General features: G+C 29.8%; 2 protein-coding genes across 3 annotated transcripts in view; one reads left to right on the forward strand and one right to left on the reverse strand.

Moving 5' to 3' along the window:
- Nucleotides 1-22035, forward strand: part of LOC130669419 (peroxisomal leader peptide-processing protease) — a 95890-nt gene that overhangs the window by 17346 nt on the left and 56509 nt on the right. The gene's annotated exons all lie outside the window — the stretch shown is intronic.
- LOC130669420 (ion transport peptide-like) overlaps nucleotides 1-22035 on the reverse strand; it is a 43937-nt gene that overhangs the window by 4340 nt on the left and 17562 nt on the right. Inside the window, exons 1-2 of one of the 2 annotated variants that reach the window (XM_057472328.1) lie at nucleotides 13840-13953; nucleotides 1932-2365 (exon numbers count right to left, since the gene is read on the reverse strand). In XM_057472328.1, the coding sequence (XP_057328311.1) occupies nucleotides 1932-2362 (431 nt within the window). In that variant the 5' untranslated portion in view covers nucleotides 2363-2365; nucleotides 13840-13953. Of the gene's footprint in view, nucleotides 1-1931; nucleotides 2366-13839; nucleotides 13954-22035 lie in introns of those variants that run through there. The other variant, XM_057472326.1, reaches the window with a different exon arrangement.

The raw sequence follows: 22035 nt of genomic DNA on the forward strand, positions 1-22035 counted from the left end.
AACACATAGGAAACTGGATACCTGAATTCCCGTAAAGTTACTTGGATACATGGATTTCTATGCGGAAAAATCATATAGGGATCTGGGTTTCTATATAAGTAATTTCTATAGGATCTGGAGAGTTCGGACTTCTATGTCTATCGTCTAACGATTCGCTTAATGAATAAAAGAACAGGTCAATATTCCTGTAGGGAACCATATGGAAATCCATGAGAAAACACTATACGGGAACCGGTATAGGAATCTAGGCTGGATTCCCATATGGATTTTTTTGATAGTCGACTATATTACTAGTGACTTTTTTAAAAATGAAATCTAACAGTCCACGTGTGTTAAGTTTACTAAAAAAACATGTCTGATTTTCCAACCGTATGTGTCAAATCATTAATTATAGAACTTGAGTCATCGTTCGACAGAAGCATAAATTGTTAAATTATCACAAAAATTTGAGTGGACCGATTGAGACATGGGATCTGTGTTAAATTTAACCAAAAATTTCCAACTGTCTTAATCACTGTCGATTAATGATTTTAAAAAATAAATGTATTTTACGTTAAATGCTATCAGATGTTGAAAGACTTAATAAAAAAACTAATGCTACATATACAGGTAATAACAAGATGTATATCAGTGTAAGTTGTCGTAGTGTAAGGTATTAGATATAAATAGAAGAGAAATCTTATTCTGTTTCTATACGCGTGCTGAAGCGCAACAGCCGTCCGATTGCAAGCATTGAAACCAAAGTCAATGATGGGATTTGTAGATACATTGAAAGTATGTATCCAGATGTAAAACTACTATTCCATCTGCTGTGTACTAAAAATAATATGGGTATATTTTCTCTTAGCAGCCATTGATTTGGTACTTACTCACGACTAATCTCAATAGCTGATATTTAATGTAAACAGTTTATTCTGATTGACTAAATTAGAGAACTTATAATATCGATACACGGAAAGAAAATTATGGGAAGTTTTGCTATGCATTATGGAAATGGTTCCCATAATGGTATGGGAATAGTACCTATACTACTATAGGGATGGTTCCCATAATAATATGAGAATAGCTTCCATACCATTATGGGAATGGTTACCATAATATTATGGGAACCATTCCCATATCACTATTGGAATCATTCCCATAATGGTATGGGAATCATTTCCATACTATTATGGGAATGGTTCCCATATTGGTATAGGAACTATTCCTACAATATTGTGGAAACTATTCCCATAACGTTATGGGAACCATCCCTATAATATCATAAAATTTTTTTTTTTGCACCATAGTGTAGAAATTTCCCAAAATTTGAATTTTCTTGAATGTTTTGTGCTGACAAAAAATTCTTGTTAAAAATTTTAATGTTTTTTTGCCAAATACGATTTTTTTTTCAATGTTTGAATTTTTGTTTTTATGTTTAATAATATTTCTGTGTATTGTAGAAGTGATTACCACACTTCTTTAAATTAATTTTTTCATGATAATATGGGAACCATTCCCATAATATTATAGGAATGGTTCCTATAATAGTATGGGAACTATTCCCATAATATTATGGGAACTATTCCCATAATGGTATACGAACCATCCCAATTGCATTATGGGAATCATTCCCATAATATTATGGGAATGGTTCCTATAATATTATAGAAAGTATTCCTATAAATTATAGGAACCATTCCTATAATTATAGGAACCAATCCTATAATTATAGGAACCATCCCTATAGTGTTATGGGTATCATTCCCATAATTATGGGAACTATTCCTATAATTATGGGAAACATTCCTATAATTATAGGAACCACTCCCATAATTTATGGTCGTAATTCCTATGATGGTATAGGAAAAAATTTCACAACATTATGGGAACTGCTGCCATAATTTTCTTTCCGTGTAGTTTGGTAATAGAAATTAATAATGGATTATAACCTGCAAAGAGTGTGAAGTTGAGGTTCTCGGAAGAGATTATAGCAATCTTCACAAACGCGATCAAGTCGTGCGAAGATACTTTTGTCATATACGCCCTTGCAGCCTAGATCTAGATAGGACCGCTTGCCAAGTGGATGACCCATGACTAAACCAGCGTCAGCAACGTCGAGACAAGACGATATCAAAAGTAGCGTGACAGACCAGGCAATAATGGATAGAAGTACAGACGAGCATACGAAGCTTCTATTGATGAAAAGTGGCGAAGACAAGTTGATTATTCTTCCTGACATTGTCGTCATAGATGTCGAAGGTAGAGGACTTATTGGTTGACAAATATGCCGACTTGATGTATTCGAAGTTGATTTAGCCAGCTGTACAGACAGGCTGGAAGCTGAAAGTGCTGGAGATTGTCTTTGGTGACGAAGCTGCATTATCTGAAAAAGAAGAAATAAACATTTATTAAGAATTATACCGGACTTTAGAAATTAACGATAAAGAATAGTTTCAAGATTTGATTTTTCCGTAAGATAGTTAAAAAGCAACAGGTTTTTTTTTTATAAGTACCATTTGTTCATTCAATTAACCTGAGACTCTCGAGCCCATGGATTTTGTAAAAACTTTTTTATTATTTTACACGGAGAGAAATTTATGATAAAAATTATAATACATCATGGGAATAATTCCCATACCGTATGGTGACAGGTTTTTTTGAAATATCATTTATAGGATTGGCTCCCATACAAATTATGGTGACCATTTCTATCTTATAGGTTCCTATAACGGTCTCTATAAAACTATGGTAATAATTCCCATGTCATTACGGCAGTCGTTTCCATGCTATTGTGGTAACCGTTACCGTAATATCACATATACATTATGGGAATCATTACCATCATATGTGGTAACGTTAAACATAATCGTATGGAAATGATTACCATAGTAGTATAGGAACGAGTACCATAATATTATGGAAATATTTTACATACATTATGGAAATGGTCACTATGATGTACAAAATTTATTGATATATGCACCAAGGAACGGTTCCAATGGGTAAAGGATTTATAACCATGTGACTGTGGGAACTATTTCCATAAGCATGGTAATCATTACCATACGATAAAGGAACTATTACCATAACTATAGGAATTGCTCCATAGTTATAGAAACTTTTCCCAGAAACTATGGGCGTATATTTCATAATTCCAAGTAATTATTACCAGAACGTTATGGGTTGATGTTTCGCAAACGTACTTGAAACGGTTATTGTTAGACTGATAAATTTTTTGTTTTTATTGAAGAAACAAACTTTTGGAATAAGAGATTTTTATTCTTGTCCGAAGCATCTTTAATTTTCACTGAAGCAATTTTTTTTCTGGGGTCAAGAAAAAATTTCTTAGCCCAAATAACTCTTTTTTCATTCAAAAAATTGATTTTTGGAGTGAGACTTAATTGATTTAGCCGACGAAACTGTTGTTCAGCCAAGATTTTTTTTTGTTAAACTGAGAAATTTTCAATTTCGCTTCAAAAATAAATTTTTTTGCAGTAAGAGAATTCATTGTCTTGAACAAAAAAAAAAAAAATTCGGAAGACAATATTTTTCTTGACCCAAGTTAACTGTTTTTTTCTGTGTAATTACGATCCAATATCGATAATTACCCCTTCACTATTATTAATGTTTACATGAGGGTGATTCAAAAAATAACAAATTTTTTTTTTCTCGGAAACAGGTTCAAAAGTTTCAGTTAGATAGAAAAAGACGCCTGTGAAAATTAGAGCTCTTAATATTAAGAGATTCCTCATCCCACTTTTCTATTTCCCATAAGAATAACATGGAAAAAATTTTTTTTACGTCTTCTGATTTTTATAAGTAGCTAACGATGCGTCACAGAAATAATTGGCAAGCATATTTTTGTAGGTAATTGAATGCTCTACAAAAAAAGTTTCTTATCATTTTTTGATAAATCTATTTGTTCAAAAGTTATTTGAGGTTGAAGTCGAATTCATATTAAATTTTGAAATCTTTTTACTTTTCCGGCGAAACTATCAGACCTATTACAAAATACCATGGGACCTTTTTTGTAGACAATTTTATTCCCTACAAGTGATTTCAAATAAAGTTTTTTTGAATTCCGCATTGTTTTCTAGTTATTTTCATTTTAATGTCAAGCTCTTAAAATCGATCAGAAGACTATTTTTTTTTGAGCTTGACATTAAAATAAAAATAACTAGAAAACAATGCGGAATTCGAAAAAACTTTATTGGAAATATCTTCAAGGGAATAAAATTGTCTACAAAAAAAGGTCCCATGATATTTTGTAATAGGTCTGATAGTTTCGCCGGAAAAGTAAAAAGATCTCAAAATTTAATATGAATTCGACTTCAACCTCAACTAACTTTTGAACAAATAGATTTATCAAAAAATGATAAGAAACTTTTTTTGTAGAGCATTCAATTCCCTACAAAAACATGCCTGCCAATTATTCCTATGACGCATCGTTAGCTACTTATAAAAATCAGAAGTCGCAAAAAAAATTTTTTCTATGTTATTCTTACGGAAAATAGAAAAGTGCAATGCGGAACCTCTCAATGTTAATATTAAGAGCTCAAACTTTCACAGTATTTTTTTTTTCGTCATTTCCAACAATATTTTCGATATAATGAAGAAAAAAAAAAATATTCGATTTTTTTGATACATCCTATCAGAAAATATAGAAAAGTATAAAAAGTCGGAAATAAAAAAGCAAAGATACGAATTGGGAAGAATAAATAATTAAAAAAACCCCAACTGTCGTGAATATTTAAAAAGTAAAAAATAATTTTTGTTCAACAATAATTTAAGATGCACGCATAAAATATATTCAAGACGGGGGACGTAATTAATATATTTATTACACAATTTAAATAACGTCAAAATTTAATTTTATTATGTTCCCCGTCTCGAACATATTTTACGAATTCATCTTAAATTACCATTAAAAAAAAATATTTTTAACTTTTTAAATATTCCTCCGAATCGTGAGATTTTCTCAGACTCGTCAACTTTTTTTTTATAAAGATAATTTTTTAGCTCAGAGCTCTAAATCTCACTTTCAATAGTGTCCTCGAGCTCTGCGAGCTTCTAGACAGCGGAAAATTCTATAGATTGTCCTCACGGTGTGTGTATATTTATCCAAGTATGAGTATGTATGTGTGTGCGAACAGGAATAAAGAAAGGTTACGAAGTTGTCGGCATACTATGAATGGACCACACGCAGGTATCGAGTTCCTCTCTTTCCACCTGCAAACGTTCTCAACCGACGACTTCATTAACCGGTCTCTCTTTCTTCCTCGCCTATTGCCCCCTACCTCTCTATCTTTCTCTCTTTAACAAACTCCTGAGTGGCTTTTATTCCCTCGTTTTTTTTAAATCTTTTTCTTCAGCATATAATCACTGCTCCCGGGTGGGATTTTATTTTTAGTTGCTAAATTCTCAGAATTTTTGCACTGCATTTGAGGGTGGGAGAGAGGTACAACTTCTTTTTCCCTCTCTAACCACCAAAAGCCGTTCATATAATTGGCTCACGGGCGATAATTTGCCTTAAGAGCTCTCACGATCGTTAAATTTTTGTAAAATTTTGCGAAAGAGTAAAAAAATTGTATATAAAAAGGTTTAAAAAACGTCTTGTGGCTGTAGTTTAACTCTTTTTTTAAACCTCTATTCTATCCTCATTTTTTCTCAATATCTCTCATGTCCTCGTCTCTTCTTATATAAATATTTCTTAGAACTGATCACTATAAGTCTTGGGATCTTGATAGTACTTTATTCCAACTGTTTTATACTTAATAATAATAATAATAAATTATAAATTAATTTTTCGAGTATGAAAAAGGTAAGAGCTATTCTACGAATGCATTTATTTAAAATGAATATCATACTTTTAAAATCATTCTATATCAAAGCTTATCTCTACATCGTTGAATCGTTAAATTACATTCATAGTATACTATACGGTATTTCTGAGTATAACTTATCCATAAAAAACGGCGAGTAGTAGAGATGGGAAAATAAAAAAAGTTTACAAAATGAATTCTAACAGTGATCAAGGACAGAAAAGACTCTGTTTCGTTAGATAAATCGATTCTTCTCAACAGGTGGTCCTTTCTTTAGTGGATGACTCAATCTTGAAGATGAGTTGCCGCACAGACTCTCGACACAGAAAACAAGAAAATGAAAGGAAAGGAAAGGAAAGGAAAAAAAAAATATAAAAAAAAACTATTGACTCGCGTGTGTTCGCATAATGCGTGCCTGCTGGTACTTTTGGGGACTTTTGCGGGCTTACTGAAAACATTGAGGGGGTTGAGCCTCTAATTAGACGCTTGCCCGACGATCTGTGGGTTTCACGATGTAACATATGCCATTTGATACGCGCTATATACAACCTATATACCGTAGCTCGCTGTTCGAAAGTCAAGAGCGGCGCCCAAAAAGAAGACGCTCATAAATCAACCAACAACGAGGCGGCGGCAAGCATCTTTGACGTTTCTACCTACCTATACAAATACTGATGCAAACCATATTGTTAGTGCCTGTCTGACCACTTTACCTTCTCATCATCTTAACTGAGTAAACATCTTCTTTGCCAACTGATTTTAAATAAACCAAGTTACCGCTTTATGTATTTCGTGTATGTATGGACCCCAATAAAAAAAAATCCACGTGGGAATTCAGCTGAGATTCTCACATGCCGTTTTCGGATTGATTTCCTTATGGCTTCCTATAGAAATACAGCATAGATTTCTGTATAGACTCTTACATGGTTTCCCATAAGTCCCATCTAGTATAGATTCCTATGTGGATTTTTACAATGATTTTCTATAGGAATACAGCATAGATTCCTGTATAGGCTCTTACATGGTTTTCCATAAGTCCCATCTAGTATAGATTCCTATGTGGATTTTTACAATGATTTTCTATAGGAATACAGCATAGATTCCTGTATAGACTCTTACATGGTTTCCCATAAGTCCCATCTAGTATAGATTCCTATGTGGATTTTTACAATGATTTTCTATAGGAATACAGCATAGATTCCTGTATAGACTCTTACATGGTTTCCCATAAGTCCCATCTAGTATAGATTCCTATGTGGATTTCTTACAATGATTTTCTATAGGAATACAGCATAGATTCCTGTATAGACTCTTACATGGTTTCCCATAAGTCCCATCTAGTATAGATTCCTATGTGGATTTTTACAATGATTTTCTATACGAATACAGCATAGATTCCTGTATAGACTCTTACATGGTTTCCCATAAGTCCCATCTAGTATAGATTCCTATGTGGATTTTTACAATGATTTTCTATACGAATACAGCATAGATTCCTGTATAGACTTTTACATGGTTTTCCATAAGTCCTATCTAATATAGATTCCTATGTGGATTTTTACAATGATTTTCTATACGAATACAGCATAGATTCCTGTATAGACTCTTACATGGTTTCCCATAAGTCCCATCTAGTATAGATTCCTATGTGGATTTTTACAATGATTTTCTATAGGAATACAGCATAGATTCCTGTATAGACTCTTACATGGTTTCCCATAAGTCCCATCTAGTATAGATTCCTATGTGGATTTTTACAATGATTTTCTATACGAATACAGCATAGATTCCTGTATAGACTCTTACATGGTTTTCCATAAGTCCCATCTAGTATAGATTCCTATGTGGATTTTTACAATGATTTTCTATACGAATACAGCATAGATTCCTGTATAGACTCTTACATGGTTTCCCATAAGTCCCATCTAGTATAGATTCCTATGTGGATTTTTACAATGATTTTCTATAGAAATACAGCATAGATTCCTGTATAGACTCTTACATGGTTTCCCATAAGTCCCATCTAGTATAGATTCCTATGAGGATTTTTACAATGATTTCCTATAGGAATACAAAACATGCGAAAATCCATATGGGAACATAATTTATATTCCTATATGGATCTATGTGGTTCACCATGTAAGGTACCCGCGGGTAATAAAGTCTAAGTGACAGAAATGATATTTAAAATAATCGCCTCAGCTAAAAGCTACTCTAGTAGAAGGGTCTTGCATAGAGATGTTACGACAAGTTTATAAAGTCCCGATACCACGTACCCTGTCTTCTATATTTTATTATCCCCCGAGTCGAAAAGTAATTCCGGTTTTAGACCTCAAATGAAAGATTTTGAGGTTTGCCTCAGTTTGTCCTCACCATTAAAAATTCATATAAATCTGAGTTTGGATAAGTCTCATTTTGTGCGACTTTTTCAACTTTTAGGCGTACATGAGGCATTATGCTACTCTTTTTATAAATGCATTTAGTTGAAAAATTCGACGAATTATCGAAAAGTAGTCAAAGTACTTTCTAAACATGAATAAGTGAAATAAGTGAATATTCACTAACTCTGAGTGCCAACCGAACCACTTTTTGAAATTAGTGATTCGGTTTGCACTTGAAATTAGTAAATATTCACTTATTTTTACTTATTCATGTTTAGAGAGTAGAGCTTTGAAGCGATTTAAAATACAACAAAATTTAATTGAAACATATAACAACATAAAATTTTACTATATAAGTTCTAAATTTGGATTAAGTTCATTTTTATTAACAAAATGAAACATAATTTTTTCTAAGTCCTAATTTTGAACAGATTTTGTCCTCAATAATAAATGAAACTAAAGTATTCTTTCTAAGTCCCAATTATGGACGGATTTTGTCCTCAATAATAAATGGAACTAGAACATTGTTTTTGACTCCCAATTTTGAACGGATTTTGGCCTCATATAATGATATTAACGTTGAGGGCAAAATGAGACTTAACCAATTAGTTAAACTGTTGAGGCTTAATTGAGAATTATCCGACAATAACTTTTTGACTCGGGCCGTCATATGCTGTCATAGCGCAGAAGAAATTATAAAAAACAATCTAGTCTTCTGACTCTTAAAAAGTGTTGTTGCTAAATGTAAGTGATGATTTATCTCTAATACCAATTTTATTCAGTATAGTTTAACTATTCCAGTTTGTTTAACCCGTAGGCCTTATAACCCTACCGTAGTAAAATAAGACCTATTCGTATGGTTTTTGTAAGAGTTTAATGTTTTGTTTGTTTATGGTAAAAATTACCATTACTTCATTATATTTTATGGCTAATGTATTGAAATAAAGATTAATGATACATTTCGATAATCAGATGTAATATTTTTAATTCTATTCAAAATCTCCCTTAGCTAGGCCTTATTACCCACCGGTATCTTATATAAAAATTTTACACAGGCATCCAGATAACCAGAGTCCTGTATGAATTTTTTCCATGGGAATCCAGATATCCATGTATTTTTATAACAATCCAGGTACCCACAGTTTCACATGTGGAATCCCTGTATAGGAATCCCGGTATTCATACTTTTCTACATGGATCCCTATATAAACCCGTACTTTTCTATGTGGATCTTACATGGATTTTTCGGTTAGGGAACTATTGTTTAATACTGCCAAAAATATTGTAATCATACAAATTTGAAATCCTGAAAATCAGTTATTTTAAAATTGTTAATATACTTGAGTTCATAGAGGTATTCATTTAGATTAATGAGTAAGAATTCAGAAACGTCAAAGGTTCAGTTTTAGAATACCGCCTGTCGAATTGAAACAATCAATAGCTTGTCATCGAAAGATTGTCATCAAAATTCTATGGAGTTATGACGAAAATGAGTCAACTTTTGAAGTTATGTAGATGGTATTTGAAATTAAGTTTGACCGCCTTTTAAAAATAATGTACGCGTGTAAAGCCAGTCAGGAACATTGACCGGGTTTTTTGAGGAACTAGCTCAATTCATAGAAGAAAACACAAGTACGAAAAAAATTATGAAAAAATCATATCGCATCCGTAGCAAGGGATATTTTGCATTTTCGATAAGAATAGGAGAGTTTTGTTATGATTTCTTAAGAACTTTTCATGATTTCGATGCCAAATACTATTAATCATATAATTTAATCGTACCTCAATAGTTCTTAAAGATAAATACCGCGAAAATTCACTTTAAAATTTTATTATTATTTTTAAACGAATTTGTTGTAATTGTAAAGGGAATTAGATTTGAATTTCCATATGAATTAAAAGTTCCTAAGTAGTTCCTTAGAGGAACCAAACTACAAAAATCCATTGAAAGTTTTTACGATTTCTTGTGTATCGAAACGTAAATGATTTCTTCATAATTTTCGCGAAACTTGTGATTTTATTTCTGAAATCAGCGTGCCCCTCAAAAAGACTAGACGATGATCTTGATCGGGTTACAAGCGAAACGTCCATGATGCAGAATACCTTATAAATTCAGGTAGAATTTTTTTTTTACACGGGTAGTGTGAAGTTCGAAAAATAACATTTTGCGGACTAGGTCGAAAATTGGTATCTAGTAATCAGATACTTACAGGACGCGACTTGGCGCTCGAAAAAATTATAATTTCGGATTAAGTGAAGCAAAAATTGAATATTGCTATATTTTATAGATGAATTGGGTTTTTAAAAATGATTTTAGAAGTATATGTTAAAAGTATAGAAAAGTATGTTTTACACAGAAAATAAAGTTAATTTAGCCCGGGAATACTTCTCGGCATCCAGAAGGAAAGATAAAATTTTGTTATACGCAGATAATTTTCTTCAAAATCTCTTAAATTCGAGTTTGTTTGAAAACATTTGGCTCTTTTCGTTAATTCTAGTACTCATAGGTTAGAATTAATTACGTGACGTATTGAGGCGTAAGCGAGCATTGTATGTAAAACATCTTGAGAATTTTCGGTAGCATTGTAATTATAGATGCGAATTCGAATACTTATGAAGTTTGGATAAATTTAGTAGATTGGCTGTTATTATTATTGTTAGCGGTGATTTATTTTAATAAATGATTAATATGTAATTTATTTTACAAAATTAATATGCTTATATTTTATTTTTACGAATACTTCACCAATTATTATAATTTAGCATGATCAATTACGATGCAATTAGTAAAAATTTCTAAAATAAAATTGAATCTGTTGTCTTGTGAGAATTACAATGCACGCCCTGATTAAAAATACTTATTGAAAAGTATTGAAAAAGATGAGAATTGAATACTTTTGAATAAATTCTATTCCACAAGGTTTTCATTTGGACATAAAATTAATACTTTTCAATTAAATTGAATCTAAAACTAATATAAGAATTTCTAAACTTCCAAAGAATTGAAAAAGATTCGAATAAATTGATATTTTTGATCTTTCTGAACCCTCGTCAATAACAAAAAAGTTTCAAATTTTAGGGTTACGAGCCCTGATTAAACAACTGAATTCGATCGAATTAAACAGAATGGAATTTTTAATTCTATTTAATTCAGATAAATTCTGTTAATTCGGTGCCTAACTTAAAAATGAATTCTGTCTAATTTGGCATGAAAACCAGAATTTGTCCAAATTAAAACGAATTTAAATAATTCTATTCGGTTTAATTCTGATTAATTCGAAAATAATTCTCCAATTTCTGGTTCTGAATCCGAATTAAACTGAATTAAAACGAATTTGAAAAATTTAAATTCGGTTTTATTCTGTTGAATTCAAATTCAAATTTTCAATTCAGTTGGATCCTGTTTTGCAGAATTCGACAGAATATAACAGAATTAAGATTTTTAATTCGGTCGAATTCAGTTGTTTAATCAGGGAGTAGCATTGAAAAAAATTCGAATCGAATGACACTTTTTAATTTTTCTAAATCTTCTTCAATACAAAAATAGTTCCATAGTTCGGGTTAAGAGTTGGATTGAAAAAGATTCAAATGAATTGACATTTTTAATCTTTCTGACTACTTCTCAATAACAAAATAATTTCACATTTCGGGTCACGTGTGGGATTGAAAAAATTCAAATGAATTGACAGTTTTTAATCTTTCTGAATTTCCCGCAATACCAAAATAGTTCCATTTTTCCAATTATGAGTTGAATTGAAATAAATTAAAATGAATTGACATTTTCCAATCTTTCTGAATCCTTCTCAATATCAAAATAGTTCCATATTTTGGATCGAGTGTAGGATTGAAAATAATTGAAAGAAATTGAGAATTTTCAATTTTTCCGAATCTTTCTCAATACTAAAATAGTTCCGTACTTCAAGTTATGACTTGAATTGAAATTAATTAAAATGAAATCACATTTTCGAATCTTTCTGAATCTTTTTCTAAAATGATGAAAGATTGAATTCTTTTCAATACTTTTGAATTCCATTATAAGAATTAGAAAGTATTCAAATGATCAAAATTTCAATTCTATTTAATATTTTTCAAAATCTCCGTATGGATTAAAAAAAATTGAAATAATTTTCAATACTTTTCAATGAATATTTTTAATCAGGGATTGTAAGCTACTCTCTAAAAGTAAATAAGTGAAAATTTCACTAATTGAAATAGTGATCTTAAAATTCACTACAAAATTAGTGATTTTGAATTAGATTCACTAGTGATTCCCCAGATTCTACAATGATTACTAGTGGCGCCTCGCTTAAGGACTTTTTATTCTATCGTTGAATTATCAAATTCAGGGCAAAATTAATTACGATAATTTTTAAATACAACTGAACAGTATTAATTCAAGTAAGTTAATTAAATAAAACCTAATTTAGTTGCTAAATAATACATCTTGTTATTTTTTAATAGCTTTATATTTTTACTCCAACTTTTTTTACCGAACTTGAATCAAAACCATCATTGACAATAGATTCAGGTTATGAGTTATAATTATGATATAAATATTTACCGTATGAAAGTAATTTTAATAGTTAATTTAGTCGATCAAGTTGCTAAAAAAATTTTATAATCAATTACAAATAATAATCATAATAATAATAATATTTTGATACAATATTATTAGCAACGATACAATATTTTTCCAAATAAATCCTCGTCAACAAGTGAATTAGTACATTTTTGACTAATTCAATCAGTGAAATTTTCACTAATTCTATATGTTGTTTTTTTGACTAATTCAAAAAGTGAATAGTCACTAATTCATAGTCGTATACTTTGGACAATTTAGATTAGTGAATATTCACAAGTAATTAGTGGTTTTTCACTAATTTAGTTTTAGAGAGTACGTTCGTCGTATTTTAAAAATTTCTACGTTATCGGTAATTTTTGCCATAACTCTATACTGTCCTCACGCTACTATTCCTACAGTAATTTTTCTACAAATTCATACAAAAAATACCGTGAAATTCTCCTCGCATAGTTCGCAGTCATCATAACTTATTAAAGATTTGAAATTCCGTTTTAAAACGTATCTGTACTCTATTTATAGATCACAGTTTATTTTTCAAAAACATTTTTACCCCCACAGATATTCGTAAGCGTTTGTAAACGCAATAAAAATAACATCATTCAACTATTCAACTTATCTATCATTTATATAACACTACATATGAATAAATTACAAAACCATATAAATCGCTTTTAATTTAAACTAAGACGTAAATAAAAAAGTTAATGACGTCAAAGTCAAAGCATTAATTATGTAAGTAAATAGTTGTATTAATAAGCAATTTATAAACTTGTCATCTTAAAATCTAAAGTAATATCAATCAAGTTATCTCAAGCAATGTTTCAGCAAAACACCTTATCTAATGGACTTGAGATGTTAAACGTTTATCACCTGACCTTGGGACAGAGTTTTAAAACCCAGATCTTCCTGTTTAACAAACGGCTAAGAATCCGACCGTTTAATTAAATTTTCTCAGACTTATTGTATACTAAACAGTATCAAACATTCTTAACATCGGTATCTTATTCACTTGCTGCGATTCATCATACAGCAATTTGTACATGCGTTTTATAAGCTTATAAAGTCAACGAACCTTCTTGGAAGCAAGTAGAGGATGCTGTGATAAAATAAAAAATAAATGATCGAAACATTGACGAGGTCGTGGTACATCTTTCGAATGTGGCAGTCGGTCGGTTAGTATACTTGTTTAATGTTTTTCTTGAGCTGAGTGTTGAACAGTTGAGTTAATATAAAAAGAAACATACGAGGTGATCAACTTGAAAGACAGAGGTTCTTTTGTTTTGTCCACGGGTATTCTGTCTTTTATCAATGTAAGAGTAAGCAAGAGGGATAAAGAGACTTATTCACATGACGCTTACTTCTATCCACAGAAACCGTCCAAAGACGCTCAGTATAAGCATGTATCATATGTATGTAGGACAGAGCCTAGCTCTGTTAGCTCTGTTAGGTTATTCATGCGCGCGCAGGGAACCAATGATACTCCTTCCTTCTCATGTGACGCCAAGTGGTGGGGATCAGTATTACGGCAGACAGCTTGGCGTCCTGCAGATCGGACTGTGAGGGTTTCCAGTTCCTTTCTTCCTTTTGCTCATTCATTCTCTTTATTTACTTCTACACATTCATGTTACTGCATTTTTTTATTATATTTTTATTTCCTCTAATTAATTTATCTTACATTATATATTTTTATAACTTTGTGTTTGTACTGTCTTGGAATTTTAAAAACTACTTCTGATGGTCAAGACTCGTTGACATTTCATGAGAAATGCTCGCTTCTTATTAACCCATACTAAGTATTATATTTATTCTCATGAGAATATCAAGTTCTGTATCTGACCCGGAAACTAAAATTAATTGCCAACGATGATAAAGTTATCAATTAAGCAGCAACAAATTTGTTCTATCAATCAATATTAAGTTTTATCACTATTATTGTTATTTAAATTTTTACTTTCATTAATATGATTGACGCCACAGTGTCATATATTCGTCTGATATATAACTATTTACATCTAAATTAATACCAGTATCAAAGAACCAGAATTCTGTTTCAATTATACCATATCAATATCAACATGACTAAGTAAAGTTCAATGTAAGACCTTGAGCTTTAGCAGTCTGTTATTATTAGTCGAGATAATTTTTTATTAAAACACCTGAGGACACAATAAAATACAGAAAAACACTATAAATTATGTGTGAAAACAACACTGTTTAATTTATTACATATTCAAAATTTTATTCAAATATTATGTACTTGTAACAAAAAATAAACTGAAAAAACCCACTGTTTTATGCTCGTTAAGAAAACGAGTGGTTTTGCCCCTCCCAGAAGATCTAGAAAACTCTATGTCAGTCGTTGCATGCCTTGTGTAGAATTCGCGTTTAACGACAGATTTTGTATGCAAAATCACGGCTATTCTTTTAACTATCAACTTTTGGATCCATTACTCTATTCCAAAGCACGCATAGGATTCAAAAGTACCAAAAACCGAAACCAATTCTATTCGGTTGTTGGCACTTTTGATTGGATTCTATTGGAATTTTTGGATACGGCAGGTAAATTCATTAAAGTCTTCTGTGAATGAAATTACCCGCATGGAAAAGCTATATATTGTTAAAAGTATATAAAAAAATATATGGTGAATATGTGATAAATATATAGCGGCAAAAATATCTATATTGAAAAATATATGTTTTTTACATATATTGGATTATATATTTATCATAATATATTTACTTGTATATAATGTTTTGTATTTTTCTATATATATTAACTCATATAATGCTCAATATATTCTTATCATATATGGATAGTATATATATAATTTATAAGTATAATATAATAAACTTGATATATATATCCATATATTTTGACTCATATAATTAGTGGTATATGGTCTCTATATAATTGATTATATATGAAAGAATTTATATGATTAAATATATGGTTCACGGTATATTGGAATTATATTTTTCTAGTATATTAAAACTTATATTTTTCGCAATATATTGAAAATTTTATTTTTTCAATATACTTTTTCAATTTCTACACAATTCCACAAAAAAAAAGTCAAATTTATTATTTTTTCTCCTTTTTTTTATTGACCTTATATTTACTGGCAATAACCTAAGAAAAGTAAAAAGAGTGCCATATATTTTACGATATATTGGAAACCATATATTTTGCAATATATTGGAAAACATATATAAAAAATATAAAAAATACTATATATTAATTAATCTACTACTTTCAATATAATATATCAATATAAAAAAGATATATTAAAATATATATGTAAAACATACATAAAAAGTCATATATTGTTAAATATATTGATAATATATTCTAGCAATATATTTTTTTTCAATATATTATCATATATTAATACGGCAAAAATATTAATATTATTTTATATATTGTACAATATATCACATTATAATATTCATATATTCTATCATATATGTTTTCACATATAAAGTTTTTTCATGCGGGTAATCTTATACAGACGCACTCTAATACACATATATATGAGGAATTCTCTTATTATGATCTAGCAGCCCAAGACAATCAACACATTTTTTCAGCGTACAAAACATACAATTGCCAATAAAAGATAGTTCTAAATATTAGGAATCATAAAAGAAGAGTTGATATTATATGTAGTACACTTTTTTGCTAAAAGATCTTTAAACTAGAAATTTCACGAAAATACAGCCTTCCAAAAATCACTAAAATTTTTTTGTTCCTTTAATTTTTTTGATAAGTGTACGATCCCGTAAATTTGAGCATCGAAACTTTGTCAACTGCACAGTGGGTGGTCAAATCATTATATAAATTTTTTTTATTGTAGTAAATTAGTTTTATTCAAAATTTCTATAAACCTATCTTCTGGATTGAACCGAACAATTGAAACGGCATCAGGGGTCAAATAGTAAATTGACCGCTTAAGAACATGAAAGATATTTTTTACAATGCGTATAAGGATTTGGCCACCTACTGTGCAAGAAAAAATATATTATTGACATACTGACAGGTTATTTGAATTCTAAGATATTTAGTAGGCTTTCGAATCCATAGTAACAAGAAATTTATTTCATAGCCTCAAAAAATGAACACACGCATACGCACCCCTGACAGAAAAATTATTTGAAATGATTTAAAACAATTTGAATCGACTTATATATAGATTATATGTACACTTAGCATAGATTAAATCATTTTTCTAAATCGGGACACCTGTTTGCGTGGACCGCGACAATTTAAAAGAAAAATGATTCTAAACTTGATCGGAAAAACTGAGACTAATAATTGAAACGTAATATTTTATTTTATTAATAGAACATCCCTTGTGCATATAAATAATCTTTCATACACAGATACACGGAGAAGTATTAACGTTTTCTGCAATATCATCTTTCAAATCTTACGTCAAAATCGTCCATCCCTACTACTGTGTCTTTGATTTCATAATTTCTCAGTAGAATACGTGGTCAATAAATCTGCTTTAAGTTTTATAAATTTTTTCTGTTTCATTTAAATAAAGTCGATGTGAATTCTAATTATAGGTAAAATTTTAGCGTTACAAACCTACTTTATTCAGTGATTCTTCTTAAGACAGTTTTAATACATATGTAATTATAAATTTGATTGTTTATTAAAATATCGACAATTGATTTCTAACACTTAGAACATGTACACAATTAGTTCACCAACACTTAACATGAAATTAAACTCACACGCGTTAGATGTTCATTTTATAATATTTAATATTTTATAAAAAACCTAATAAATTATTTTTAGCAAATTCCAAGTATGTAATAAACTTGTTCGATGAAAAAATAAATAAATTACAGTAACAGTTCAGTCCAACTTCATAATCATAATATTGATAATTAAGTCATAAAGAATTAGCGTAACGCGTTATCATTAATTGTAAAATACTAATGTATGAACGAGCGTGAGATGCGACTCTCTTGGTGGTTCAGGCTAACATCAACTAGCACGGACTGCAGTCACTTATAATATGGCCGAGGCGCGAACCAATCGGATCTTGCTGTCCCCCCTCCCCCCACTCCCCCTCTATCGACAGCAAAGACCCCCCGCGTGTTATTCCCGATCGTCGTACCACCTTTTTTATTTCTCTTCCTCTTCTTTTTATTGTTCTTTTTTTCCCTTTCTTCTCGTTTTCATATATAATTCTGAGGCCTTTTACTCTACTCACTTTATTACAAGTGATCTTGCTTACCAAGATCGCTTATCCGAGAAACGGGACTCCAAGTATCATCACTTTTCGTCCTCTTTGCTTTCCCTTTTTGACCTCTCATAAGTTTCCCTTTTTCTCCTTCATTTTCTTTGACTTTTTACATTTAGAGTTATGTCCATTCATTACTTAATGCAGAGTATTGTTACCAAATTTATTTACGAGTTGATGTTATCTGAAAGAACGAGAACCGATCTAATCTTTTCTTCCTAATGTCCTTATCAAAGGTACATTCATAGTTAATTACGTTTTTTACAACACTCATGCACGGAAAAAAATGATGCTCAAAATTTTAATTGTTTGTAGTTTATTTTTGACTTAAAATTAGTATATTTGTATACTAATATCAAACCAGGATCATTATATATTACAAAATGGCTATTATTTATTAGAGTGGTCCAAAAAAAACATTTTTTATTTTTTTTTCAAGAGCTATTATCTCAAAAACTTTTCTTAAGTATAAAAAAAATTTCCTCCAAAGCGCAGCTTGATATCTCAACTCTTCAAGAAGCTCAATACATTTATATTTTCCCATTTAAATAACACGTAAAAAAATTTTTTTTACGTTTTCATTCAGTAAAACTACGAAAAAATTTTTCTCTGAATTTTTAATCAATTATTCTTATAGGAAATTTAATTCTCTACAAAAAAGTATTGAATTAGTTTTTTCGTAATCCTAACGGGTAAAAAGTTATTGAGCTTTAAATATTCGCAATAAAAGAAAATTTAATTAGATATGAAGACAATTAAATTCAGTATCCATCCGCAAGTACTAGCTTTAATTGAAAAATATAATGAATTTGGGAGAAAAGGTGAAGAACAGAAACAATATTTGTTACAAATAGTTGCTGATCATAGGAAAAAATTTCCAAAATGTAATAAGAAAAATTATTCATAATTATATAAACGATTATTAAATTATTTAATTATCATAAACAGTTTAGAGTTTGATTAATTTCGAAATAAATACATGCAGTCACCAAAAAAGTTTTCAAAAAGTTTAAAATTATTTCAAATTTTTAAAAATTAAATAAATTATCTAGTAATGGTGTCAATTCCATTAAAGAGTTGCTCTAAAATTATCTTCCTTCAAATTTACTTAGTAACGAGTACTTAAAGCTCAATAACTTTTTAACCGTTAGGATTATGAAAAAACTATTTCAATACTTTTTTGTAGAGAATTAAATTTCCTACAAGGATGATTGATGGAAAATACAGAAAAATTTTTTTTTCGTCGTTTTACCGGATGAAAACGTAAAAAAAAATTTTTTTCGTGTTATTTAAATGGGAAAATATAAATGTATTGAGCTTCTTGAAGAATTGAGATATCAAGCTGCGCTTTGGAGGGATTTTTTTTTATACCTTAGAGAAGCTTTTGGAATAATAGCCAAAAAACTTTTTTTTTTTGGACCACTCTATTATTTATATTCAAATTTGATAAACATAGAAGAGCAAATTTTGTAATTTCGTGTATTAAAATTAATATGAAAAAGAATCGATGAATTGCTATCTACAGTTATTTATTACTATTCAAATAAACATAGAAAAATTAAAAAAATTTACCACTCATTCGATTTATGTATATTATAAATTAATTTATAATAACGAATAAATAACATTTTATATTAATTAGTAGTCAATGGGATAGAATTTATAAAATAAGAATTAAAAGTGTTCGGTATTTTTATGAGCAAAACATCAGTATCTAGTAAACTAATTTTTCATTCTATTATTGACCACTTATTCGATTTATGTCTATTGTAAATTAATTTATAATGATGAATAAATGATATTTTAAGCTAATAATTGATCAGTGATATCGAATTTATAAATAAAAGTTAGTAACTTTTGCAATTTTTCGGCTGGAAAAATCAGTATCTAAGATAGCAATTCTTAATTTGACCAATCATTACTTTTTAATAGATGTATGTCATAAATTAATTAATTATTACTAATAAGTCACGTACTTATATACCTAAAAGTAATGATATTTAGTTACTTTTTGAAATAATTGATAGTAGTTTTTAGGAATCTACAAAAATTAGTAAACTACTTTGTATTAAGTACATGATAGTACTAATTATTGATAACAGATTCCACTTTTTACTATAAATAATTAATTTTTAATATTCTGTTTTTTCCGTGTGCTGATAAACGCACTATTATTTCAATCGAATTTTGAGGCTCGATTTAGGAAAAAAGAAACTCTACTTTTGATAGAGTGAAATAAATTAAAATAGCTTCCGGTTTCACTCTTAATTTTTCATAATTTATAACATTGTATTCCTTTCAGCTGTATCTGTCATAACTTAATAAGTTAATTAGACCATTCTCATCGAATAGCCACAAGAAAAAAAAAGAAACGATTCGAAATGATTTGCAATGTTAGATACCCATAAGAAGAACGATTCAAAAGAATTCGAAATATTCAAAAGCATTAAAAACCCGTGTAAAAAAAATTTGTTCCAAAAAGATTCCAAAAAAGTTCCGCATGTGGAACTTCTAAAAATGAGACAGATTAGAACTTCGAATGGAACTTTTTTGGAATGTTAGTAATTTTTATGGTAAAAAAAAAGTTTTTATGAGCAAATTTAGAGTCAAAAATGGACGTTCTTAGAACTTTTTTGAAATTTTTTATGAACGTTTTTTTTTTGTTTTATAAAAAATTTAAAAGTAGTGATTTTTGAACTATTTTGGCATGTTCCTGGAACGGCTTTAGTCTACAAAAGATGCAAAAGTAGTGATTTTAGAATGTTTGGAATCCCTTTTTTAGTCCATAAAGAAGTCGAAAGTGGTGGTTCTGGAACTGTTTTGGAATGCTTATATAAAATCCCAAAAAAGTTCCAAAAACGTATTTTTTTGACGCTAAATTTGCTCATTATGAATTTTTTTTACCATCAAAATTACTAATGTTCCAAAAAAGTTCCATTCGAAGTTCTAACCTGTCTCATGTTTAGAAGTTCCACATGCAGAACTTTTTTGGAATCTGTTTGGAACGAATTTTTTTTACACGGGAAGTATTTAAAATATTTTTTTTAACTTCCCACTAAGAAAATCGAAAATTTTCAAAAATTCGGGAGTTATTGGTTTCGGTCCGATTTCCGAAAATCGAATTTCTATCAGATCTTGACGTTTTCAGGTTCTAGGAAGCTATTTTGACTATATCCAGATGGACGTCCGTGTATGTATGTGTGTATGTACGTACGTATGTAAATATCTGTAACTTTTGAACGGATGAACCAATTTTGATCGTCAATGTATCATTCGACGCGGCTCGTTAATATCTTGAAGCTGTAGAAATTTGAGCTTAATCGGTAGGGTGCGTTAGGAGATATTTCAAAAATAAAATTTTTTCAAAAATGTTTTATTTGGATAACTTTTAATGTGCTTGGTGGATTGATTCAAAAATCTAATCAGCTCTAAAACTTTATAAGCCGCGTTGAATGCCACCTCCGCCATCAAAATCGGATCATTCGTTCAAGAAAAACCGGTAACGATAGAATTTAGAAAAACAAATTTTATAGTTCTTTTGAAATTTCTCAAAAACGACTAAATAAATCAATTTCAAAATTTGATCAGCTCTAGAACTCGATAAAACGCGTCGATTGCCACCTCAACCGTCTCAATCGGTTAATTTGTTCGAGAGATATCGTTGGAGAAAAAATGGTAAAAAACGGTTTTTTTCGAAAACTACGGTATACAAAAGTTTTTTCGAGCTCGAAAACAGCGGGAAGTTTTGAGGATGGCCCGCAGGGTCAACCGATAGACCGATTTTTTCTAATCGTTTTCAATCGTTTCTTTTAATAAAGGGAGTTTTCGTTTTCAATTAATAACCAAAACATTTCTTAGGGCAAGTAAAAATTTTTTGTGCCAAGAAATCTTTTCGTTCTGTATATAGTAGACTCTAAGTAATTCAAAAAATTGAATTTAAAAAAAAAAAAAAATTACGACTTCAAATCTATTTAACTAAGCGATTGTAAAATTTAATTTTTCAGGAGTTCTGA

The sequence above is a fragment of the Microplitis mediator genome, chromosome 6, assembly GCF_029852145.1.
Source record: "Microplitis mediator isolate UGA2020A chromosome 6, iyMicMedi2.1, whole genome shotgun sequence".
NCBI classification, from domain to species: domain Eukaryota; kingdom Metazoa; phylum Arthropoda; class Insecta; order Hymenoptera; family Braconidae; genus Microplitis; species Microplitis mediator.